The sequence below is a fragment of the Staurois parvus genome, unplaced genomic scaffold (assembly GCF_062004578.1).
Source record: "Staurois parvus isolate SC_StPar_1 unplaced genomic scaffold, SC_StPar_1.0 ptg000306l, whole genome shotgun sequence".
NCBI lineage: Eukaryota > Metazoa > Chordata > Amphibia > Anura > Ranidae > Staurois > Staurois parvus.
In genome coordinates this window covers 7,401,253-7,427,592 of record NW_028318102.1, presented here as the reverse complement: position 1 = coordinate 7,427,592, position 26,340 = coordinate 7,401,253, and the positions used below count along the sequence as shown (strand labels likewise).

Genomic DNA, 26,340 nt, shown 5'->3' with positions numbered 1-26,340 from the left:
TGGGGTGTTGCCAGCACTAACAGATTGCAACTGCAGTACGTTTTGAACGTGGTGTGGGAAATGCACACAGAACATAGGTTTTTTATACCAAGGTCTGGTGTGAACAAGGCTTTAGAATTTATGGTGTGTAAAAAAAATTAAACACATTAAGGGGCACAATTATAAAGCAGTGCTTAGATCTGCACAAATTTACCAAGCTCTCTCCGCTTCATTAAGCAGAGAACTTCATAGCGCTCCACCATCTACACCTTGCAACCTGAATTTTAGCAATGAGTGGGCCACAATGTGCATAGTGAGTCTCTGTCCATTAAAAGTAAACTTCGTATTTCTAAAAGGTTTTCCAAGCAATGGCATAGTTCAAAAACCTTGTGACTGAACTACCAAACTTAATGGACATACAAAGAATGCTGTGCATCAACCAACCAATATCCTGGGTGTCAAAAAAAAAAAAAAAAAAAAAAAAAAAAAAAAAGTGTGGTTACATAAGAAAAAAAAGGACACACCAAAAAAAAAAAAGTACGATTGATACTTAAATGTACCATTTTGAAGAAACAAAAACTTTAATAGCTATTCAAGTATAATACATAAATAACAATACAAACAGAAAACTTAACATTGTTTGGTAAGTTGTCCAATGTAATATGCCAACTTTTCCTTCACAAAGCATATTCATTTTTTCTGCAGACTCCAAGTGAAGGATTTATAAAGTCTGCACCAAAGCAGATGTTTGGAATATCTAACAGCTTTAGTGAACACCAAGGAATGAGTCTCCTGGTATCCTAAATTTTACACCCTGTATCTGCATGAAAGACCGCTCCACCACTGCAGTGAGATCTCTATCTGCATTTTTTTTTTATTTTCAAAAGCAGTTTCAAAAGCTTGAAAAGGGATACAATTTATTGTAAGATTGGCATGAATGCTCGGCTACTGCCTCTGCAAATATGCTTTAAATGTATTGCGTGACTATAAATTACTTTTTATTGCCAAAAGAAAATTGCAAACAAATCTTCTGAAGCTCAACATCCCACACAGAGTAAAAAGCATTTTTCTGAACATATACTGTTTACCCGTGCAATTTTATTTCAGAATGTAAAATCATTTTACACTACACCTTCTATTCTCAGATGTTTCTTAGAGTTGAGGAGCCAAATAGTTCTTAGGTGCTTACCTAAATTATACACCTGAATTGTGTGTTTATTCAAAGTAAAGACATATCAAAAAGCTTCAAATCAACACAACTGTGGTTATACAGAACAATATAAACAATCTTGTTGATGATGTTTATTATTAGCATGTGTTTATGGTCCAGGAGTTGAGTAAAGTGCTCCAGGCAATCAATAGGTGATTATGACTGCTGTGGGGATTCATTTCCTCCTGCTCCCTCCTCCACCAGCCAGCATCATGGCTACACGGATGAAGATATTCAAGGTGTCCATGTAAATTCCCAGGCATCTGCAAATTAAAATACAATGACAGGATATGTTGCATTTGTAAGATACTAAATTGCAAAAATACATAGTTATGATAGACGTAATAAAAAGGATGTTAGTTTCTAAACTAATGCATAGTGCAGTTCTTGTGAATACACACTTATTGATATCTTTCTACTAGTACTTCTTGCATTCTAAAGGCTTTTTACAGTATAATACAACAGGATCTATCTGGAATAATTACTAAAGGATTTTAAAAATTAGACCACCAACAAATATGCAATCTGCCACCCTTACATTTTTTTTCAAGGTTTAACTCTGTCATCATACTCCTTGCTTGCCTATACTGTGATTCAGTACCAAAGGACAAATGTGTATATCATATGTCCAAACAAGTTGAGCAACTCCCCAAGAAGACTTTAAAATAAAAGCCAGCAATGACAGTTTCCAGACCTCAATGCCTATTAACATACAGTACAACTCAAATATTCCACTACAGATGAGATAATATAATGGATTTAAAAAATAAATAAATAAAAAGAACAGAAATAGAATGTTCACTTGGCAAAGTCTATGTTCACTTAAATCAGTAAATAGGGTAAAGCTGTTTTCACTTCAGTAGTTAAAATCACATCCAAGCCCTGTTTCCTACCTTTGTATTACTGGATATATAAAATTAACACAACCTTTCCTTCTATACTAAGCCAAGTCAACATGCACTGTACAACTGTCCTCCAGTATAACACCCCAATGACAGATTTAAAGGAATGTGCACTGCAGCTAAACTCACGTTTAGGAGCCATTCAGCTAATTTTTCAGCAGCCCCTGAACTCTCCCTAATGTTTTCCTACGTGTCCATGTACACAGTCGTTTACAGGTAGTTGAGTTTACATTTGTTTTTCTGAACGCACCAAACTTGAGTTCAGGAGATTTTACAGACGTTCCAAACGCTTGTAAACACAGTTAACAGTTCCATGTCCAGAGCCTTTTTTCATCATCAGAAATACATGCAAAGTGTTTTCCATGTATTCAAATGGAACTAGTACACCAGCGCAGTCAGTTCCAGGTTTCGCGTAAAGGAAAAAAATTGGTAGAATGTGCTGCATTATGCTCATGATGGGATCCATAGTGAATACAACCAGAAAACACAGGTAATCTCAACACATAACTCTTAACAGATATGTCAAGTAAAAGCAATGACTTGAAGATAAAGAAAAAAAAAAAGCTAACAAACAATTAAAATGTGTAAATCAGCTATTAACCTCCCTAGCGGTCTGATTATGTCAGTATTTCTGTGCGCAAAGCGGTACATCATTTGTTTTTTTTACATGTTTTTTTTTTTTATTATAGGCCTAGAATTCTTAGGAATAACTCATTAAAAACTGTCTGAACAAGAGTCTGTCCGAACAAGAGTCTGATAAAGTTTGAAAACACGAAATCATAAAGAATATAATAATCATAAACAATAAGAATAAAATTCAATAATGTAATCAAACCAAAAACACTGAAATTTGAAATAGAGCGCCAAGTTCGCATATCACTGAGCTCAGTCGCAAAATCGTTTTCAGTGTCTGATGACGAATTTCCCCACGAATCATTATCACTCAATTCTGCAAGTGTTTCTAATTCACTATCGCTGTTTTCTAGCTGGTCTAAAACCGCTTTTGACCTAAAGGGATGCTTTTTGCACATTTCTCAGTCTCCAGGCAGAAAGAACAGTAAAAATGCAGGCAGGGCACAGGACAAAGCACTCGGGACAAAATGTATGTGGAATGTTATACTGTGTGATTTTAGTGTAAAATTTTTACATTTTTGAAATTCCCGCTGGTTCCGTCCCCCGTACATCCCAACGCTTGCAGGGAACGGAAGACGGATGCTTGCATCGGCCAGAGGACACGGCCAGGGTCGCTGCAGGGGGGACACCGTGGGACTGCAGGACCAGGTAAGTGTTCGAGGAATCCCAGAGCAACGCTGCAGTGTAATCCCAAGTGTAGCTCGGAGGTTACCGCTTCTGGTACTGAAAGTTAACCCCGAGCTACACTCGGTAATACTGCCGGGGGGGGGGGTTAAAGTGATTTTAAAGGCAGAACATTTTTAATCTTAATGCATTCCTTGCATGGTAAAAATGATTCCAGTAGCCGATTGGTCCCTCACCTCCCTAAATACTTACCTATAGAGTCCTTTCTCAAGCTAACGCTGTGCCTGTCGGCAGCAGCGCTGGTCTCTGCACCTCTCCTCATAGGACACAGAGGCACAGTGGGAGCCATTTACTCCTGCTGCTGTCAATCAAATCCTGTGAGGAAAGACAGGGCACAGGGCAGAGCTGTACTGTGCATGTCTATCAATGCCCATATCATAGCTTGGGAGAGAGCCCGCAGGTGTGCCCCCATAACAAGCAAGGAGGAACCAAGAGTGCGGGTAGCGGACCCTAGAAGAGGAGGAGGTTTGGTGCTGCTATGTGCAATAATTGCACAGAGCAGGTAAGTATACCTCGTTATTTTGGAGAAATTACATTAAATGTTTTAGGTCCCATTCACATCTGCGCGTTCCCAAAACGTGCAACAAACTGCACAGAAAATGCATGTAATCAGAAACACTCTGCAAATACAGATCTCGCTTGTGGTGCTATTAACTGCAGCAAACGCACCAAAATACTCAGTGAAGAAAATCACCATGCTCCCATAAAATAAAAGTTTGAGTGTTTGTCGCACGCAAGGCCCATTCAAGTGATAGCATGCAGGAACGGGGGTTTGAATGAATGGGGCCTAAAGCTTGTAAAAGTTCCCTTGTTGATACAGACTGCCTGTTACAAAACCTAGAATATATCATACAGAAGTAGTATAAAGCTTTGCCATGGCAAAACAAGGTGATATAACCAAAAGTTATGTAGTATTATTAGGGAGAAGCATTAGGGAGCACCTAAGGCAGGATCTAGTGATTGAAGCAAACATTACAGTGACTCTACACAATGGGGTCCAGGTATGGTGCCCAAAGTACAAACCAAGGGTAACAGATTCACAATCTGCTAAGAAACTCAAGGCAATAAGCAGTTAAATGTTGATACACGATTCAGGTCAAAGACTAATGGTCTGAGGGATAAAACAAATCAGGTGAGACTTCAGGAACGTATGTACAGTTTGGAGGAAAGAAGGGAAAGGGGAGACAAATAAAACCCTTAAATATTTCAAGAGAGTGAATAAGGTTCAGGAGGTCAGTTTTTAGTATGAAGCCAAGATCAAGAACACATGGACATGATCTCAAACTAGCAGGAGGAAAGTTCAAAACAAATCTTAGAAAGTATTATTGTATTGAAAAAGGTAGTTGATGCTTGGAATAGACTTGCAGCTGAGATAGTGAGTCAGTCAACAGTAAAAGGTATTTAAACATGCCTAGGATAAACATAAAATCTATACTCAAACAAAGTTTAACAAAACAAAAAGTAAGAGTAGACAAGGCAGACTCGATGGACCACTTGGTCTATTTTTTCACTCTATTAGCAAAAAATTGGAGCCTCATGGAGTGCACAGTGTTATATAAGGACAGACTAGAGGTAGTCCTAATTTTTTGCCTGTGTCCAACTACCTGAAGGCAGCAGCATACAACAGGGAGCCGCAGCTAGTTGGGCAGCTAATAAGAGCAACTTTAGGTAACTGGTCTTACAGCGTACAGAAAGCCTATGGAAGTGAGTGGAAAAAGGTAAGTATGTCACCATATTAATCCTAACCTAAGCAAAACAAGAAGCTATACCATGCATTGCATAAAAGGGGAGCTACTGAACGGGTAAAGTTTCTGTTTTTTCCCCAGATAGGGTAAATGTGTTCTAAAAGGACATTTCACTTAACAAGCAAACATTTCCTTTAGTGCAAATTAAAAGTCAGCAGACCCCGTTTGCCCAGGAAAAAAACTTGTACAGCACACAGCCTCAATGTCAATAATAGATTTTAGTGGGATATAACTTTTAGACGTGAACAGTTTTCTGGATACTTACGAATTTATAGGATCAAATTTCACCATTCCATACATGGGTGTAGTTTCAGCTCGTTTGATAACTTTCTGTGTGTCATACAATAGAAAGAAGCCAAAAAGAACAAGGCCTCCATAAACAGCAATTGAGTACAGTCCAGCACCAAGTGCAGATGTTGGTGGAAGGAATGCACTTCCTACCATAGAAACAAAGAAGACAAAATCAATATGTGCATTATTACAAAAGTAAGTTGAACGTTGTAGTCTGAGCATATAAAAAAAGTTAGCGGAAAACAAATGCCAAAATAAGTTCATCACAAACTGCTGTTCTTTTGCGTTAATCCATAGCAAACAAAAAGGCAATAACAGTTTTGGTTAACGTTCACTTGATGACCATAGCGTTCAGATACAATATCAGTGCCAGATCTTGCTTAACAAAAAACATAGAATTACATGGATTGAGAGCAGAAGGCAAACAGCTGATGAACCTATAACCATACCCTTACTATTTATCATAGTGCTGAACATATTCCTATTGAAAAATGATACAAATACATCAAAATGCAGATAAATATTGTACGTACCAATAGATGATGCCAGAACAAAGCCGAAACCAATGCCAAGCGGTCCACCTATGTTTAGGAACTTTTCACTTGGTGCACACATGGCTACAGTTGACAATCCACCTACAATACCAGCTGTATACCAAGCAGCTCTGACAAGTAGAGGGCCACCAAGTAATGTTAGTGGTGCAACCACAGCTCCCATTACACCTGCAGAAAGACACACACAATATTTTAATATTTAGTAGAATGTGTTGCAGCAACAGGAATAAATCTGAATCTATTTATCGGAAAACGTATTGGCATTTTTGTTATCAGCATGCATAAATTCATCAAAATGCATACAAAGCTTTGTTTTCATCATATGACGACATACCTGCATGTAGCAGCCAGGCTAGATGCTTGGCACCAGGACTTTGGTCATAAGGTATTGACCTAACCAGCATACCAGCTCCAATCATTGCTGCAAATGTTGCTCCAATGGCCTGGAATGCAAGAACACGCAATAATAAATTCTGATGTCTGATTCAGATATCAAAATAACAAGTCACAAAAGCAGTATAAGACAATTCCAGAAATGTGTGCCTGGTGGAGGGTGTCCATGTGAATGACACAAAATGCACTTAAACACCAGAATGGTTTTTGGGCAATTATATTCTCAAATTTGCTAGTGAAATTCTGTCTAAAAAGACTACATAAGATTAAGTAATGTGCTCCCTGTAAAATTAAATGTAAAGTAGTTTTCAAATCTCTTTTCTATGCACTTACCAGCCAAGATCCTCTCATCATGAGGCTCATCAAAGCTGGAGACCTACTAACAGCAACAGCAGACAATGCTGTGAGACCAATGCTGCCAGCAAAGTACATGTAAGTAGACCGGATCCTATCTTTCACATACTGAGGCCAAATTCTGAAAAACACACACAAGTACAGAAAGAATTAGCTTATGCTGCATCAACAATGCTTACTCATATACAAACATAATGTAGTTGTGCGTTTGTATGGCTTTTTAATAAAGGTTGTTGTGCAATGATTGTTTGCATGTTATGTTGCCTTCTTTGATGATGTCGGAGATGGAGTTTGATTTGGAAGCTGCATGAAGTCACAGGATTCACATGTGGAGAAGGATTTATACATTTATGCAGTCAAGGGGTTCATGTCAGAAGATGAGTTGACCCCTACAGGGGAGCCTTTTGGCTTCATCTCCATTCTGAAATTGTCTGAGTGATTTCAAACACTGATTGGCTCACGTTTCTGAAAATTCTGGTGCTGAAACCGAAATTCAGAATGCATGTGGTTGAAAACCGACCTGAAATGGAAATGTCTGCGTATGTGGGGAAGCTCCAATTTTTTTCTACTTTCATGTATGTTTATTTTTTTTTTTTTAAAACCAGTAGTCCCCTATGTGATAGCATATAAGTTGACAGGCCATCTTTGGGGGGGGGGGGGGGGGGGGTGGCAGTGTGTGCAAGGAAGGGGCAGGAGAGGAACAGTGTATACAGTGAGGGAGCAGTGTATACAGAGAGGATCCCTCACTGGCTGTCACTATGTTAATGACGGTTTTTAAATGCAATTGCCGGATTTTCTTTTTTCACTATAGCTCAGGTAATGAGCAGTCACTTTCCCCGGAGCTAAAGGAAACTTTGTTTCTTTTAGCTTGGGGAAAGAAACGGTTTCTTTTAGCTCTAGGGAAAGTTACAGCTCATTCGCTGAGCTACAGTGAAGAAAAAAAGAAAAAAAAAAAAAAAAAAAAGCTGACATAGTGACAGTAACTCACTGTATACACTGCTCCTCTCCTGCCTTTCTCCGCTGCCCTCCCCCTCACATCTGCAGCACACACAGTCCCCTGTATCGGCTAAAATTTTCCTATCGGCAAAAAACCGATAGGGCTATATTCGGCAGATATGTTTCGATGGCCAAAATGTCAGTGCATCCCTAGTGAATATATCAAATTCTATACATACAGTATTTGTTTTATACAAATTTATTAGCAGTATAACTTTATTGGTTTTGGTATTAACATTAGCATTGCAAATAGTATTCAGGTTAGACAGTATTATAGCCTACCTCTAGGAGGAACACCCAGGACAAAAAGACTTTAAAGCTGACCTCCATGTTTTACTTAACTTTAACTATCCACTACCCAGCCTAGCAGGATCTTTTTAATTCTGGTTGAACATTCTCCAAATCGTACACCCCCTGCACGCACTAGCGCCCCTGCTGCAACTTAATTTGTCATTAGCTATGTCCACTGAACACAGTGAAATGACAGATCATTGCTCTGTGCCGGGCCCTGGTACCATGTGATTGACTTGTGATTGGTCACAGCAAATTCACACAATGAATTGCTTTCATTCACAGCCAATCATGTACTATTGTGACTGGTCATAGTGATGACATGGTACAGACAGGATCAATCACAGCGCATCTTGTGTCATGTGATAGCTGTGGCTGTGATTATATAGGCAATCATAGTGTACAAAAAAAAAAAGAAATAAAAGAAGAAAAATCCTGATTACCTCACCAGAGTAGTAGTGTCACCATAGTAACACTGCATTGCTCTGGTCACAGTATATTAAAACATAAAATAAATAAGAACCTGACCCAAACTACCACTTCATTAACAGTTGCAGCAGCTGTGTGCACTATTTAAACCAGTAGCAACATACAGTATACAGCACTGTGAACCTCCCCCAGAACAAAATCAAGCAGGACTGAGTGCCACTCAGCCATTCCGAGGAAGCTTTGTATTCAATGAATGAATACAAAGCTTCCTCTGATTGGGTGAGGTGGAGAGGCAGGCTGACTAACTCTGCCTTAGCCAAACAGCTTAGTATAGATTCATAGTATACAACACTTCCTCCGAATGGCTGAACAGTACTCGGCTTGACCTAATTTTGTTCTCATCCTGCTGCTGGAACACAGTGCTGTATTCTGTATGTATTTGAGGTTACATTACAGTTCATACTGCAAGAATAGCTGCTGCAATTGTTAGTGAAGTAGATAGGTTGTTTGGACCAGGCTGTCCCTACTTGTCCTGCTATCCATAGTGACCTATGAATGGAGTCCACATCTGCCCTGAGAGTGGTGTGAGGAATAGGCAAGAAGATGTATGAACAAAGTCCCAAAATAAGAGGTCTTCAGAGAAGCTCTGAAGCATCCATCACCTTCAGACACTAGCACAAGTTGAACTGGAAGGGATTATGCCAGGGTATGAATTCCTGCTTATTTTGGCCAGTGACCATTCACCTGAAGGTGGGAGTATAACTGAAGTAGTCATGATAATTAACTCCTCTGTGTCTTGAGATGTACAGTTAAGAAATCAAATCATGCATCAGTGGTGTTCTTTTCTCCCCATTGCACATTTCTCACAGAAATAAAGAATTCAGAACTGGGCAGCTAACATGTTTGGACAGGGGATCAACACAACACACAAAGCTAACCAAAATAAAAGGGACTGTGGCCATTGGAAAGAGAAAATGTACCAGCATCAGTGGGAGTACACAATGCTTCATCACAGGTGTCAGTGAAAATGAATTGTGGCCATTGTTGGTGTCATTGGGTGGAAAGAATTATGCCCCATTGTTGGTGTCACTGAAAGGAGGAACTATAACCCCTCGCAGGTGGGAGGAATTGTGCCCCTTCACTGGTGGCAGGAAAGGGGGGGGGTGGATTATGCCCTACCATTGGTGTCAGAAGATGAAATATTGCCCCCAGGGCTAGATAAAGACAAGCCAAAAGGGCCGCCACAGTTTGAAGACCACTGCAGTACTGAGACTGAGCTCTACAGACACTTTTGCAGCAGTTGTTTTCCTATTCTGGGTCACAATCCCACGCAATGTGCTTTTGTATCCTTTGGTCCATTGGCCATGTCAGCCGTGCTTATGCTTATCAGACATTTTTCCAAAATATGTGCATGCTGTTATAACCTTTGATACTGTACATCGCAACATAGCAAATAAACTGGCAACTTCACTCACAGAGGCACCAGCTAAGCGGCACCAACAATTTTCCTCTTTGAGGCTCAGTAACATGACTCCATATTACTAGCAGTGCACGCCGTAAATGAGAATAGGGAGACTTCGCACTTGTTAGCTAGGTGTCTCATTACACAGTGGAAGCAAAAGAATGTTACATCACTTCCGCTTTCAAAAGAGAAACATGTGGTCACGTTCACACCTGTAAACTATGTAGGGTTTCCATTTTTTTTTTGGCTAACCCCTGTACTTCCGCATCCCTTTCCATTGGAATATTCCCATTTTCCTCTTGTGCGCCATCAGTTCTGCTTCTGTTAACACTGAGGAGAAGAAGGGGGAGAGAAGTGGGGGATGCGTCCACTTGCGATCGAGGCAGGCCATGGCAGCAAGTATTCTGAAAAGCTGCTGCTATAGTCCAGTGACAGCAGATGAGAATTCCTCCCTTATCACAAAAGAACTGGAGGAAGGTGCCCTGGGAGGTAGCAGAGATACCAGATAGATATCTGGTAGTCAGAATTTCATGGGGCAGTCTAATGCCAAGGGGATATATTGCATGGAGCTGTGCCCAGGCTCTTCCCTGCCTGAAGGTATTTGGGACCCCTGACCCCCTCCTCTGTTCCATCAATAAGACATGGCCTGCTGTAAACAGTGGCCCAAGTCAGAAAAGTGGGTACTGAGTCAAATATGCACCAGTGCGCTAGTTACCCTTGCAAAAATGTCTCTAAATCTGATAGAAAACACCCCCGTAAGGAAAAGTGGTGTGGCCTCTCTCAATATTTGCTGCAACCTATATTCTCACAAGGAAAGCTCTGCTGTGACCTGTAGTCCCTCAAGACACCACTAGCTGTCCCAGAGCCCGTGCGGCTCACATGGCGTACAGATGGTTGCCGCCCACTTGTGATGTCACAGTCATATTAAACCTAGTTTGCCTCCGAGTGAATGCAGGGGGCGGTGAACACACTCTGCCTCCTGTATTTGGTGTTCATATCCCCCTAGACCTCCCCTGAGCTCTGCAACAGCTATGTAGTGCTCAGAGAAGCCCAGGAAGCTGAAGTATGTACAAGCATTACACAGATTAAAATAAACAGTAAAAATAAATAGTTTAGAGAGACATGATCCTGTCCTATCCCCAGTCCATGCTGCAGGACCCCCTAGGGGGTCCAAACTTCACCCATCGCAGGGAACAATGCCACAAGGGCCTTCAGGGATTAAACTCCACAGCCGAGGATCATTGCCCCAAATCTGTACCACACCCTACTAGTCCACAAAGCAAATATTGTGCAGGGTCCTGATCCACAGTGTCCAGTGCTAACCATCAATGTTACAGGCTCTCCCTGCACGTCCAGAGTAGAGCCCAGGTACTATTCTTTGCAGCGTAGAAAAGCTGTAAAAACATGGATCTGTAAAAAGCTAGTCTCCTAATCCTAGATGGAATCACTGAGAATATAGATACTTTTTTTGTGCACAGACATGACCATCACGTAAGATACAAGCAAAAAAACTGAAGTCTTGCCTAAAGAGAGGCATTATGCCTAGGAGGGAATTTCCTGTCTTTTTTTTGCCAGTGTCCAATCGCCTGAAAGTGGAAGCATAACCACCTAGTGTAATGGAGATGAAGATACCCTGTGTCCTGGGATGTAGGATAAAGAAAGCCGAGTGAGAGATTAACATATCAACATACTGCTTCTCTTTCCACTGTCCAGTCACAGGCTGGGGAGGACAAGACCACAGCAGAGAAAATCAAGTCTCCTGTCCTAACAGACAGTACTGTGCTGAATTAGCAATTGTAGCTCTGTATGCACTGACAAAGGATGGGTGCCGGAAATATCAGGAGCATAGATCCAAAGCATTTTAGTTAGTGAGTGTTTTCTTTCAAAGTGAACCTGTTAGGATAGAAATATAAATGCTACTATTCAAATGTTAATAGCCTGGCTGTCATGTTGATTCACTTGCTTCTGCCCAATCAGTCGCTGACATGGAACAAGAATGCAGGAGATTTTCACTGATTGCATGCTTTTCTAAGGCAATGACTAAAAATACTAAAGCTAGGGACAGCCAGACAACCAATATTGTGACAAGCAGGTCAGCAATGACAACACATCTCAGTACAGGTTTCGTTTGAAGCAGAATTCCAATCTACTAACTTTGGACAGAATGAAAGGGTTAGAGAACCTCTGTTGTTCTTTTATTTGCATTCCTTAAGCCATTACAATGATCCTCCTTCACTTCCTGTTTGGTCCCTGTGACCACAAGTGAGCAAAATCTCTCCAACAGAGAGACAAACCATAATAAACTATGTTTAAAACTGTAGGAAAGGGTAAGTATACCAAATAAAGTATTGCTGTCTGTGTCCCTGTTGGGGACATCAAGCCTTCCAGATTTTCCCCAAAAATAAAAATGTATTTTTGGGTAGAAACATTAACCTTTTCATGGGCTAGGATGATAGATGAGATGATGATTGGCCAAAAATACCAAACGGTTTATCAAATATTTTTATTACATTACTTCCTGCAAACACAATGTAAACCCTTTTTGTTACATACTCAGGTTTGTAAAAGTGATCAAATAACATATACAGTTAACAGCTGATTTAGGAGATCAAATTTTAAACAAAGATAAAGTCTGTGTTCCTCTGAGTTTGTTTAAACCTACCATGACATGTGATACATGCCTTTAGTGTGATTAGTGCACCCAGCTCTTTGTATCCAAACCATCACTACATTATCGGCTTATTAAAACACATTATTGTTAAATGGAAAGTTGACTTTGCTAAACTCTAGAAGCCCAGAGGTAATAAAGCAAAAAACAGACGTTATTTAACCTTCACAACTTACACTGCTTTCTCAACTGCACCGACTTCACTGGACATCCCAAGGCCATAGTAACACAGTGCTCCAAGACCAACAACAGCACCTCCAGCAACAAATAACCTACCTGTTGCATCAACTGAAAGAAAAGAAAGGAAAATATCTTAACTCAGTGTTGAAAGATGTCTTCTAAGTTATAAATGTAGACAGAGGGTATGGAAAAAAAAGAAAAGAAAAAAAGAAAAATATTTTACCAGGAGGATTTCCCTCAGCTACTCCAGGAGATCAAAGCAAACCAAGCACACATGGCACTTCTGTCAATGATGGCCATCTGGGGCAGAAGTGTGCAAAAAAAAAAAAAAAAAAAAAAAAATCACTTCTGCTCTGTGTTTCACACATCAGAACCCCTACCACTCTGCCATCTATCATTCTTAGTAGGGGCACCAGTCTGCCTTGTTGCGGCTGCTAGAAGCACATCTGTGGTAGGAGCATCTCCTGCTTATGCATTGTCCAGCTACACTATATTGCCAAAAGTATTGAGGTACCTCTCCAAATCATTGGATTCAGATGTTCCAATCACCTCCATGATCACAGGTGTATAAAATCAAGCACCTAGGCATGCAGACTGCTTCTACAAACATTTGTGAAAGAATGGGTTGCTCTGAGGAGCTCAGTGAATTCAAGCGTGGTACAGTGATAGGTTACCACCTGTGCAATAAGTCCATCTGTGAAATTTCCTTGCTACTAAATATTCTACAGTCAACTGTTCATGGTATTGTAACAAAAAAGGAAGCAACTGGGAACAACAGCAACTTAGCCATAAAGTAGTAGGCCATGTACAAATGACAGTGGGGTCAGCACATGGTGAAGTGCACAGTACACAGAAGTCACCAACTGTCTGCAGAGTGGACTATAGAGCAGTGGAGACGTGTTCTCTGGAGTGACCAATCATGCTTCTCTGTCTGGCAATCCAATGGATGTGTCTGGGTTTGGCAGTTGCCAAGAGAACGGTACTTGCCTGACAGCATTGTGCCAAGTGTGAAGTTTGGTGGAGGGAAGGGGGAGGGGCGGATTATGGTGTAGGGTTGTTTTTCAGGGGTTGGGCTTGGCCTCTTCGTTCCAGTGAAGGGAACGTTTAAGGCATCAACATACCAAAGACATTTGTACAATTTAATGCTCCCAACTTTGTGGGAAGAGTTTGGGGATGGCCCTTTCCTGTTCCAACATGACTGTGCACCAGTGCGCAAAGCAAGGTCCATAAAGACATGGATGAGCGAGTTTGGGGTAGAGAAACGACTGGCCTGCACAGAGTCCTGACCTCAACCTGATAGAACACCTTTGGGATGAAATAGAGTGGAAACTGTGAGCCAGGCCTTCTCACCTGACATCAGTGCCTGACCTCACAAATGCGCTTCTGGAAGAATGGTCAAACATTCCCATAGACACACTCTGAAGCGATGAACCCGAAGGACTAAGACTGGGATGCCATTAAAGTTCATGTGTAAGGGCAGGCGTCCTAATACTTTAGGCATTATAGTATATGTCCTTCCCTCTGCAGGACTGAGCTGTCAAACTGCCAACTCAGTACTGCAGATTAGAATGGGAGATCCCATCTCTTCCCATTTAACCGGAGGCAGTGTGATAGCTGCCCACTGTGTATATGGAGATATGTTGATTATACTGGAAGAGCTGCATCAGTTTGATAGCTAAGGTCTTACTTTGCACTCAACATTTTTGTCACTTATTTTTCAATATGGCCTTCTTTACCTGCTTTTTTCTACCAATTTTTAATAAATGGTTTGTATGCAGAAAGCTTTTCATCAGAAACAGGATTCTAGCACCTGTATAAAAGGGTAAAATATATTGCAGAATAAAAAATATGCAGTGGGGGAAAGGGTATGGTGTACTTTATTATCCTTTCCTTGCTTTCCAGCAGATCTTGTACAGGGGCACACTTCACAAGGAAGGGCATAGTCTCCAACAAGAGACTAGGTGCAAATGTGGTTGGACCATGTTCTCTTGTCCCCTGAACCCAGTAGAAACAAAAAATCCTTGTGCTTTTACAAGCTTATCTAAATATTTAAAAGCCATACTCCAGCAGGCTCCCTATATCTGTGCGACTGCTCTCGGCTCTAGTTTGTGGCTGGTCGCTCCCCATCCTCATGTTCAATGGAGGCCTATTGGCCCTGAATTTTACTTAAAGAGGTCTGCATGCGACTAACTTGAAGCATCTTACAGAAGAGGCTTTGAGGAATCAGGCAAACATGATAGTTTTGTATCTCACAGAGTTGGGATTTAAAAAAGCAATGCTGAAATATGAAAATCAGGGGACAGACAAAAAAAAAAAAAAAAAAAAAAAAAAAAAAAAAAAAAAAGAGACCCTGTCAACAGACCCCACTTTTTAAACACTTGCAGTGGAAGAGAATAACTCATTGTTTCCCTAGAGTTCTGCGAGAGGTCCCCAGGCGTTCCTCCATGATCTTCACATCAGTCACAAGGCAGCTGACAGGGAGATCACATCCCCCACATGCCAAGCGGTGCTGGAAACGAAAAGGTATTTTCAGTGTTCCCTGCCAGCCCCTCCTCCCCTCCTGTCCACCTCAGGTGCTTGTATCTGACATTACCTGGGATGGACAGGAATAGAGGCGAAGAAAAGATTCCAGCCGCTTTCCTGCCAAGCTCAGAGTGTGATGGAGACCTGAACTATAAAGCATCGTGCCCCATATCATGCAGAGCTGTGCCCCATAATATGGCCCATATCATGCAGAGCTGTGCTGTGTGCCCCATTATGTGCCCTGCTTCCATGTTATGTGCTCTGTTTTCCCCTCATTAAGTGTGTCCTCCTGAACCCCTGTACACGGTTTATCTCAAGGTGGACCCAGAACGGAGCATCACTGCATAAAGGAATAAAAAAGAAAAAAAAAAAAAATCACAAGTATCACATTAAATAGGTAATTTTCAATATTTTATATAATGTGATTTCTAAAAATAATCGTTGTTGAGATCTCAATCTTTTTCCAGAGGTTCCTCAAAGGTACAATATGTTGAGAAACACTGGAATAACTACTTACAGAGTGCTTCAATTCTTCCTTAATGTGCAACTAAAAGGTGCAGTTTTGTTTTTTTAAATAATAAACATTATACTTTCCTGCTCTGTGTAATGGTTTTGTACAGAGCAGCCCTGGTCCTCCTCTTCTTGGGACCCCCGCCGGCATTCCTGGCTCCTTTTCCCTGCCGCCTGTGTGTCCATGAGATGGCAATGGCTCCTGCTGCTGTATCTCAGCCAATGAGAAGACAGAGACTCAGGAGAGCTGAGGCTCCCATGCACATCACTGGCTCACGATTGGGCTCAGTTCTGTATTAGGGGAGGCTGAGAGGGAAGCTGCATACAGGTAATGTTTTAGCTTCATGCATGGAATGCATGAAGGTGAAAAAACCTTCAGCCTTTACAACCACTTTACATTTTTTTTAATATTTTAGTATATTTAGTTACTGTAGATGCTCACTTTCCTTGTGCGAATTTCGCAGCTCACCCTCTGGTATAAGAGCTGAGACTGACAGTAAGAGCGACCACACAGAACATAGATAGCAATAAGCGTCAGAATTATACACACAGACAAGTGATGGAATGAAGAGGAGAGAGCAGAAGCTGGGACTGGAACTGACTAACACCCAACATTACTGGAACTGACTAACACCCAACATTGCTGAAACAGTCAGATCCTTGCAAACCTTGCATTGCTCAGAACACTGAAAAAAGCAACCATTTGTGCAATCTGTGAATAATTGTTATTCTCTACTGCTGCAAGTGTTTAAAAATAAACCTAGTGACAGGTTCTCTTTGATGGTATAACTTACAACGAGCTGCTGTTTCCATTGATGGTTCAAATGCAGCCTCCTTGATCTCCTCACGTGCAGATTTACCACGACGTAATCCAAATCTAGTTTTAGTACTATAACCCTAGTTAAAGAGAAGCAAGTCATTAGTGTGAGTTATCATTGAGGAAACCACCAATTGTGTGTGTATGATTATCATAAGCATACAAAGAATTCTGTGGACACCAGATCCATACAAAATGTGCCCATTATGACAAAAACATACCAAACAATGCATATTTGATCAATTTTCTCTTTCCTTAATTTACATGGGCCGGCATGGACACACATGGTTGAAATGTCCCAGCACGGAATCTATCTCCCTACTATATACTACTGCACCACCATTCCCTTGCCAAAGGAAATACTGGCAGACAGTTTTAGATGCTCTTACAAGATTTTGCACGGCACTAATACACACTAGATGGCATACAGCAACCTAGATTCACTATTGCCTCTGACGCACACTAGTGATTTCTCAGCCACTACACTGACGCGCACTAGCCTACGTTCCACTGCTGCGCTGACACACACTAACCTGCTCCCCACAACTGCACACCTCCCTACTCTGTACTGCATTAGTAGCTAGCAATAATCTAAAAATCAAAAGGAAACTAACACGTTTGCACATGACTATTACATAACACATTAGGTAGCTCTGAACACAATGGAGGTAGAAGAATAATTTTAGGTCCATTATTTGGGTTTAATTCTAAATTAATAATCTGTAAACGTTTTCAATCTGTTGGCCATTTATAATTTGGGGTAATATAACTTTATTCCGATTCCCAAATACACATTGTACTTCCAGAAAGTACATAGCCTTATATTTTTTAGTAAATTTTCAACTCACATTGTGCATTGACACTTCTAAGATTGGTCCAACAATGAAATTCCAGTTACTAACTTTTTTTTCCCCATTTTTTTTTTTTTAAATTGCTGTCTGCATTCCAAGTGAGGAGCTTTCCCTTTACTTCCGGTCTCAAGATCACAACATCACCAGGACAGGAAATCGCTCTAAATGGGGACCGACAAGGCAACAGCATTTTTTGTTTAAAAACAGTGGGTACACATTAAAACCTCTCTCAAGTCATTAATGTTGTGTCTATCTAGATGTAATCCGTTTCCCTCATTTCTTTTTCTTATCGCACAGAACTAAAGTGAGGGAAAATCTCTGTGGTCACAGATAGCCTCAGATTCCTGACAAAGAAATCATTTCCCTACTTATTACAAACCTAAAGCACACACCTGTCCCTGATGTCAATGCTTTAAGAGCCTAGTTTACCATTTGAAAAAGAAAACAAAAAAAACCCCAAAAAACAATAAATGCACCTTTTTTTCCTGTAGAAATACGTACATTATTTTTTCACAGGAGCCTGCAGAGCATTGCACTCATGATCAATGGATAAGGGGTGCAATGCCAGGTTCCTGCACACACTGCCTGCATCACTGTTGCCCATACCTCTGTACAGGCTGTTACAGAGCCGTATGCACTGTGAATGGCCTACAAGCGTGCTGATTAGCCTTAATCAGAAAAGCAAACACTGGACCACAGTTCATGAACTTTTCTCCTTCCCCTTGTTTTGTCCTGATGGGGGGATGCTTTGCTATGCTCTTATCACCTTTGGAATTGGCTCCTGCTGACATCTTTTTGTAAGTGCAATGACATTATTCGTATCCAAACTCTGTTTGTATATATACACCTGTATACATGACATTTGATACACTTGCACTATAATTTTTGTGTTGTATTTCATTCTGTAGGTAGCAGTCCAAATTATGCATTTTTTTCTCCTGAAGAAGCAAAATACACAAGCATGTCAAGCCTTATGGATGGTGGCGATTTCTGGATCATCATATCTCTAGTACTAACTGGACATTGTGTACCTTCATTTTGAGTATATGGCCACCAACTAAATTGATTTAAGAGTGAAAGAAGTTTTTAATTGTGCATTAATAAAGATAGTATAATTTTGTGATAATTTTTGGTGCCTATAAAGTCCATGGTCTGTGGTCCATTGTTTGATTCTTACATTAAACCAAATTAAAGGATGAGGCATCTTTGTATCTGTTAGGGTAACGAGCACTCAAACATTTTCACCTGCAGTGATCTACTTTCCTTTTAATCAATCATTTGTGTAGTATATTGGTTGATTAAGATATATATATTTATTACACACACGTACGTATCATTCTTGGACAGGCCAGTGAATCTTTGCTACGTTAATTTTATGCTAGGTCACCCTGATATTTGGGGAATAGCCAGTTTCCCTAATTAGACATTTCAAAGGGTACACGGTTTACATATTTAAGGGTGATAAAGAATGTGATTTGACCATACAAGATTTATTGATGGTAATTAGACTCAAGGGGGAATTCATGGGAAATGGTGAAAGGGTGACTTGTGTACCTGGTAAACACTAACGTGACCTTGTTTTTTACAGTAATGGCAAGTGAAGTCTTTTCATGCAAGATCAAAAGTGTTTTGTATATCACGGGAAGTTATTTTGGCTGGGAGGGGAGCTTCTTCCTTTCATTAATATGGAGGCACAGGTATAGATCATAACTCACACTATTGCATGCATGGAAGCTACCTAGATGCATATTATAGATTGAACATATGCTGGACAGTGTAGTATCTCCATGCTTGATATGAAGTATCTTAAATGGGACTCTGAGGACTGTTCGTTGTAATATTTACAAGTATTCAGCTGAATTTCTGTCACCTGTTGCAAATATCTTTATCAGAATAAATGCATCTCTCTGGAAAAGAACTGTTGGACTAGTTGCTGCGGGAAAGTACATTTATAAATATACACTCATCATCCGTCCACATGATGAGACAATTTGTAGAACTACAAGCTGTCTCGCGCAGTGACAGATAGGACTTGTAGTTTTCTCATTCAGACTCCTGTGAATAAATGACGTGGCTGTGGAGAGGAACCCTTGACCGCAGTCAAGGGGAAGGGAGGGGAAGTAAATCTGGAGCAGGTTACACAGTACACCCTAAACATAGGTGTAACATACACCACACTCCAAAAGACGAACATATCGTATATTGTTTCAACCTGGAACCTGCGTTTAAAAAAAAAAAAAAAAAAAAAGGAAAAAAAAAGAAAGAATTCTGACATTTACAGCATGCTTGTTCCAAGTCTGCCACTAAAGGATTTGAACCCAAACACCTAGTATTTTCAAATGAAAGCCAGAGATGGCAGTACCCATACTCTTCTCACAACAGAAGTACTAGAAAAGGGTTTGAGCTTCAATATGCCAGATTAGTGGCTAGCAAATGTTAAATTAACTCCTTTTGGTGGTAAAGAACAAATAAGACACACTCTTACCTGGTTAGGTTGAATGAGCCATTGTCTTGTTTTGAAAGGGGAACTCCTGAGAGCTGGAGAGGCCTGAGTCAGAGTTGGTTGGGCAAGGGTAGGAAGACCCCTAAGGCATGCCAGCCTTGCAGCAAACATCTTGTATCAATCTATGCAGATCTAAAGCAAAAAAGAATGAATACATTTCTTGTTAGATAGTAGCCCTTAGAGTAATTTGCCCTCGCTGTCTGTCCCGGAGACCTTTGTCACTAGGTCAGAACATGAAGGGAAATTAAAAAATGTTTGTCACTGTCACCAGAAGAACAATTCCAGGAGAACTATTCCAATGGGAAATGTAAACAGGGTTTTCCCCTACTTCATACTGCATCTCTAGGACAGGAGATAAAGCTGCATCTCTATGTGAACAGGGTCTAAAACTGAATGCACAGACTCAAACCCAAAGCCAGTCGAAACAGCACCTAAAGTTTTGGTTTGACGCCACCATATACAGTCATCAATTCACAACCAAACAGAAAAGAACTGGAGCAGACAAAATCTGGAACTGATATGCATGGCAACCAATCAGCTGCTATATTTAATTTTTAAAGTATAACAGAACAAGCTGAAGACAGAAACCGACTGGTTGCCATATGCAACTACTCCAGATTCTTGGAGGAATCAATTTAGTATTCTGCTAGGTGTTTCTCACAGTCACGAGCTATCATGAGGAGTAGATTGTTGGAAGCTCTTCTGCTTGCTTCGGTAGGAGCATTATTTTGGATTCATTTATGGACATCTGAAAGGATAAGATCACCTTTGGAAACATATAAAATTTTTCTTACAGGTACTTATACCGTACCGTCACTTACGCTGCGCTTTACACACACTATATACACTCACACGTTCCTAACCCTCAAGGAAAGTACAATCTAAGGTCCCTAACTCACATTCATACATACATATGCTAGGGCCAATTTAGACAGGAAATAATTAACCTACCATCATGTCTTTAGAGGTGGGAGGAAACTGGAGTACCCAGAGGAAACCCACGCAGGCACAGGGAGAATATGCAAACTCTAGGCCGGTTGGTGCCATGGTTGGGATTCGAACCAACCACTCTAGAACTGCAAGGTGGAAGTGCTAACCATTTAGCCACTGTGCTGTCCATGTTCCCAATGCTGCAGCCACCACCCCTTCCTTGTGACAGAAATATGGGGAGAAGTTTGCCGTACTATTGTCACTTCGTCCCTCCAGGAGGGCGTCATATGACGTCTTTTCCGGATCGCAATTTGCGCGTGCCCGCAGGGCCACGCTATGGTGAGATCTGTCACCAGTCGTGTACCTCAGACATGGCTGACGACAGATCTGTGTACCGACCCTGTTGCCAGTACCATGTGACCTGTTGTGACCAATCACAGCAGGTCACATGACAGTTGTATACAATGGATGGCTTCCTTTCATGACATCCAACTGTGTCTAGCTGTGAATAGTCACAGAGATCACATGCACAGGCTGGGCCAATCACTGCCCATTTGTGTCATGTGATTAGCCGTTGCCAATCACAGCTAATCACAACAAAAAAAACCTGAATGAATCAATTTCAATCAGTTAAATGCTTGCTTATAGCAAATAAATTCTTTGCAATAAGCAATAACAATTGAGTACTGTCCGTGATACTTTAGGACCTGAAGAAGGGGACACTCCCCAAAAGCTTGCCCTCAAAATGGTTTGTTAGTGCAAATGAAAAAAGTATCACGGACAGTACTCAACTGTTTCTGCCGCAAATGCACTAATACGGCTACAATCACCTCATTGCTATAAGCAATCAAATTGTGTAAAAAAAAAATACTGATCACTTTCCCAAAGTACTATTTGTTACTATGGTAACATTATACTACTTTGGTCATAGTTCAATACAAAAAAAAAAAAAAAAAAAAAAATCTTAAAAAAGAAAAAAAAATGTAATTATAATAAAAAATTAAAAACATTTTTTTTTTTTTTACTGTCACCAGTCAGTGTCCCTGATCACCGCCACACCAGTTATGATGACGTTGTACTGCACTGGTGACAGTATGTAAAAAATGACTTTTTTTTAATTTTTTCATTTTCCAAACAATGACAAAAAAAAATTAAAACTTCAAAAAACTTGCGATGCCTCTTATGAAATATGCTGGACTGTCTACTTTGCAAAAAGGGGTCATTTGGGGGATATCTGTACTGTTCTGACATTTTTGGGTCTCAAGAAATTAGATTGATAAAACAAAAAGTAATGTGGCGCTACTACTGTAGAAATCCTTCACATATTGACACACTGAAATTGCATAAATAAGTGAAATAGTGCAAATGAGTGAACAAAGACCAAATCAACAATACATAAACTGTGATGGACAACAGTGTAAAGTTACCTCACACAATAACACGTGTAACAAGTGCCAACCAACAGGTCCAATTAGGGACCAAGCTTAGGATGATAATGCCCCAAACGATCCAAATGGATCCAATAGTGATCAACAGACAACATAAAAAGTCCAAAAAGGGAGGTTTGCACTATTTCACTTATATTTATTCAGTGTGTCAATATGTGAAGGATTTATATGGTAGTAGCGCCACATTACTTTTTGTTTTATTTTTCATACTTGTCTATAGGTATATAACTGAATGTTGGCAGCTTTACCTCTGATTAGCTGAAAAGGTTTTAGTTAGGAGCGCAGGAGGCTATCACATTTGTATAAGAAATTAGATTTGCTGTCAGTACTTGAGGATTGATCAATTTTCAGATATATCCCATTGTGACGTAAGTGACTTTATCTGGAGGGGGGGGCTCATGGAACCCAGCTTACTTTGCAGAGGTTGGGAGACCCCTGTCTCAGCTTCCCATATCCCTCTTATGTGCAAGTCACCGTGTGTCTCTTAGGGGCAAAGGGTGACTAATGGACGCTGAGAATGCAGTTGGAATTACTTCACATGGGACAGTAATATTTATCAGCTATATGAAGACTATTCCTGGCTGTTGATTCTAAACTACTGTAGACACGTGACTTGAAAGAGTGGATTACACTGACCTCTCCTCTACCCCAGTGTAGGAGCCAGACCTTCTGCTCTATAGTGAGATCTTAATTCATCAAACCATTGTCTAGGTGTGAATTCCCATTCACCTTTTGTTTTGATCACCCAGATAGCTAACCTAATTAACTAACTTTAAGTCTATTTCTGTATATAGTTGTGGTTTGCATATGATCATGTGATCAGTCTCAGTGTGTAGTGTATAAAAAAAGCCCATGAGTTTAAAAGAAAGAGTTCCATGTTCAGACAGACTGGTGTCGTCTAGTCTTGTATGGTCGGCTGTGGTGTCTGTTGTCGGTGTTCGGATGGGGAAGCGGTATTCTAACGGAAGTACTCAAGCTCAGTCTGGGTCGGTTCCGTTACACCCATATTTTGTGAACTCTATAACTTTCCTACAGACTAAATAATAAATACTGATTTGGGTTATTTTCACCAAAGAAATGTAGCAGAATAGATCTTGGCCTATATTTATGAAGAACAATTATTTGCAAACTTTTATAACAGAAACATAGAAAAACGTGGGTTTTTTTTTTTCAAAACGTTCGGTCTTTTTTTGTTAATTTAGCAAAAAATAAAAACCCCAGTGTTGATTAAATACCACCAAAAGAAAGCTCTAGTTGTGTGAACAAAGTGATAAAATTTTCAGTTTGGGTACAGTGTTGCATGACTGCGCAATTGTCAAAGTGTGTGAATGCTGAAACCTGAAAATTGGCCTGGGCAGGAAGGGGGGTAAAAGTGCCCGGTATTGAAGTGGTTAAAAACAGCGTGGCCATGCGGGGCTCCACCCACACAGCCGCATCAGTCAATGAACTACAAGTCCTGACATCCTTAGCGGCTGTCGTCTTGTAATTCTCAATTTACTGCCACTACCTGCTCAAATGCTAGAACATAAAAATATGTAACACCCACAATTTTATTGTCTAGGGCAGTGGTCTCCAAACTACTGCCCGGGGGCCGCATGCGGCCCCTTGCGTGTCCTTATCTGGCCCTTAGGGCACTTTTTCTCCCACTGACACCAACAAGGGAGCATAATTCCTGCTACTGACAACAGTCACTATTCCTCTCACTGAAACAAACCATGGGGCATTATTCTTCCCACTGACACCAACAACGGGGCACTCTTTCTCCAACTTACACCAAAAATGGGGCGCTATTCCTCCCCTAATGCCAACGATTTATCGTTTACTCCCAATGATGCAGGACAATTTCTACTCCCAATGGCCATAGTCCAGCCCCCCTAAAGTCTGAAAGCCAGTAAACTGGAACTTTGTTTAGAAAGTTTGGAGACCCCTTCTCTAGGGCCTCAGCTTACCCGCTGCCATATAGTAGAACTACTGCTACAGAGCAGCAAGGGTTGTGCAAAATCACGTATATATACACGGGAATTGCATCTCCGGGTAGTGTGCGCTGACCTACCCACACTGCCATTGATGGCTAGGGATGTCAGTCACCGGATCCCAGCAGGCACTTGTCAAGGAAAGCTGACAGGTTAGAGACCTGTATGTAAACACCACAAGTCTCTCTCCTGTCAGCATAGACACGCTGTTCTGTATCTCTCTGCACAGGAGAGAAATACAGCATGCCTCCCTAGTAAGAAAGAACAGCACACAGTTAACCCTTTGATTGCCCCAGGTGTTAACCCCTTCCTGCCCACCCAGTGTCAGTGCTTTTTATTAGCACTGATCACTCTATTGGTGCCACTGGGGGTGACAGTCAGTCCCCCCCCCGTGTCAGAATGCCCGCCGCAGTCCGCCACCATTACCAGTATAAGAAAATACATTTTAAATTCCAGTATCTATACCGCCATTTGTAAACGCTATAACTTTCACATAAAACAATTAATTTACATGTATTGGGATTTTTTGTTGTAGCAAAGACATGGAGCAGAATACATTTTGGCCTAAATTTAAGAAAATATATTTTATTTTTATTGGATATGTTTTATAGCAAAAAGTAAAAAATTGTTTTTTTTTCAAAATGGTCAGTCTTTTTTTGTTTATAGCGCAAAAAATAAAATGCAGAGGTGATCAAATACTACCAAAAGAAAGATCTATTTGTGGGAAACAAAAGAACATAAATTTAATTTGGGTGCAGGGTTGCATGACCGCGCAATTTTCAAAGTAACGCAGCGCCGTAACGCAAGAAATGTCCTGGTCAGGAAGGGGGGGGGGGGGATCCTCTGGAGGGCAAGGGAGTAAAAAATGTTTGCGGGTCCCAAGCAGTTTTCTAGCAAGAAAATGCTAAATTTTCCATGCAGGAGATGCCCGGGCTGGAACTGGTTAAAGTGGCGGTATCAAGAACTACCTGAAGTTGCTGCGCGTCAGGAACGTAAGGGCTTGTTCACACTTGACTACATTTCTAACTCTTCAAAAGCGCCCCTTTAGCGTTAGACTGACGTTAAAGAGCTTTAGTATAGGAGTTCTACAAGCATTAAAAATGCTCCCCAAAAGCCCTATGCACGGTTTTGCCGCGTTTTATAAGCGTTAAAGCTGCACTACAAATGCCTATAATAAACTTTTATTGTATTAAACTCCCCGCAAACACCTACCAGGCATTTAAGGAGCGTCACTACAGATTTGAATGGGAAACGTTGAAAAGCTTTAACTCTTCCTGACTCAACATCAGGCTTAAATTTTGAAGTGACGCAACATGTTTTGCTAATGTGAACAGCACTGTGCGTTGCCCAAAGTATCCTTTCCGTATGCATTTGAGCAGTGTTAAAACCGCCCAAATGCCTGCTTTCACAGCCAGTGTGAACTAAGCCTTACCGACTTGGCGGAACTAGAGATAGGAGAGTGCTGGCAGAGCCATTCTGAACTCCCTTGTCTGTCTGCGCCCCCTCTGAGACCACAGGCAAGAGAGTGCTGGCAGAGCCATTCTGAACTCCCTTGTCTGTCTGCGCCCCCTCTGAGACCACAGTCAGGAGAGTGCTGGCAAAGCCATTCTGAACTCCCTTGTCTGTCTGCGCCCCCTCTGAAACCACAGGCAGGAGAGTGCTGGCAAAGCAATTCTGAACTCCCCGCGTGTGTGCTCCCCCTCTGAGACCACAGACAGGACAATGAATATAACAAGCACAAACTAATACAATATGGACTATTCTACACAGACTACAGGAGAAGCAAAGCACAATTACCTCCTATATACAACACCAATCACAAGAACAAACACTACACTTCCGAATACATACGAACACACACTCACGCTGCACCAATACGACACTACCGGTTCGCCTCTGATGTAACTGTGAGCAACCTTCCCGAACGCTCCCCAGGTACAAGTTCCGCTATACGGGGAATGCCGGGAAACGTAGTTTTCTTTCACTCCCCCAGCGGCCCGGAGTGAGGGAGAAG

At 41.0% G+C, this 26,340-nt stretch overlaps 1 protein-coding gene across 4 annotated transcripts; it reads right to left on the bottom strand.

The window, feature by feature from the left end:
- Positions 1–536: 536 nt before the first annotated feature.
- Positions 537–26,340, bottom strand: GHITM (growth hormone inducible transmembrane protein). Of its 4 annotated transcripts, none has more exons than XM_089683346.1 (9): positions 26,192–26,340; positions 19,958–20,107; positions 16,599–16,701; positions 12,768–12,879; positions 6,725–6,866; positions 6,333–6,441; positions 5,978–6,166; positions 5,419–5,590; positions 537–1,452 (listed from the first exon to the last, which is right to left on the bottom strand). In XM_089683346.1, exons 2-9 carry the CDS (start codon positions 20,084–20,086, stop codon positions 1,365–1,367), a joined length of 1,044 nt encoding a protein of 347 aa, XP_089539472.1. In that variant the 5' UTR covers positions 20,087–20,107; positions 26,192–26,340; the 3' UTR covers positions 537–1,364. The 4 variants fall into 4 exon arrangements, with proteins under 4 accessions (XP_089539472.1, XP_089539474.1, XP_089539473.1 ...); XM_089683348.1 differs by having other exon boundaries at positions 26,178–26,269; XM_089683347.1 differs by having other exon boundaries at positions 26,124–26,236.

Excerpts from the sequence above, each read along its gene's own strand:
- GHITM (XM_089683346.1), bottom strand. The coding sequence starts at position 20,086 with ATGTTTGCTGCAAGGCTGGCATGCCTTAGGGGTCTTCCTACCCTTGCC. Across the intron at positions 6,167-6,332 it reads AGCCTGGCTGCTACATGCAG|GTGTAATGGGAGCTGTGGTT; the intron begins GTATGTCGTCAT and ends GTCTTTCTGCAG. Across the intron at positions 1,453-5,418 it reads AAATTTGATCCTATAAATTC|ATGCCTGGGAATTTACATGG; the intron begins GTAAGTATCCAG and ends TTTAATTTGCAG.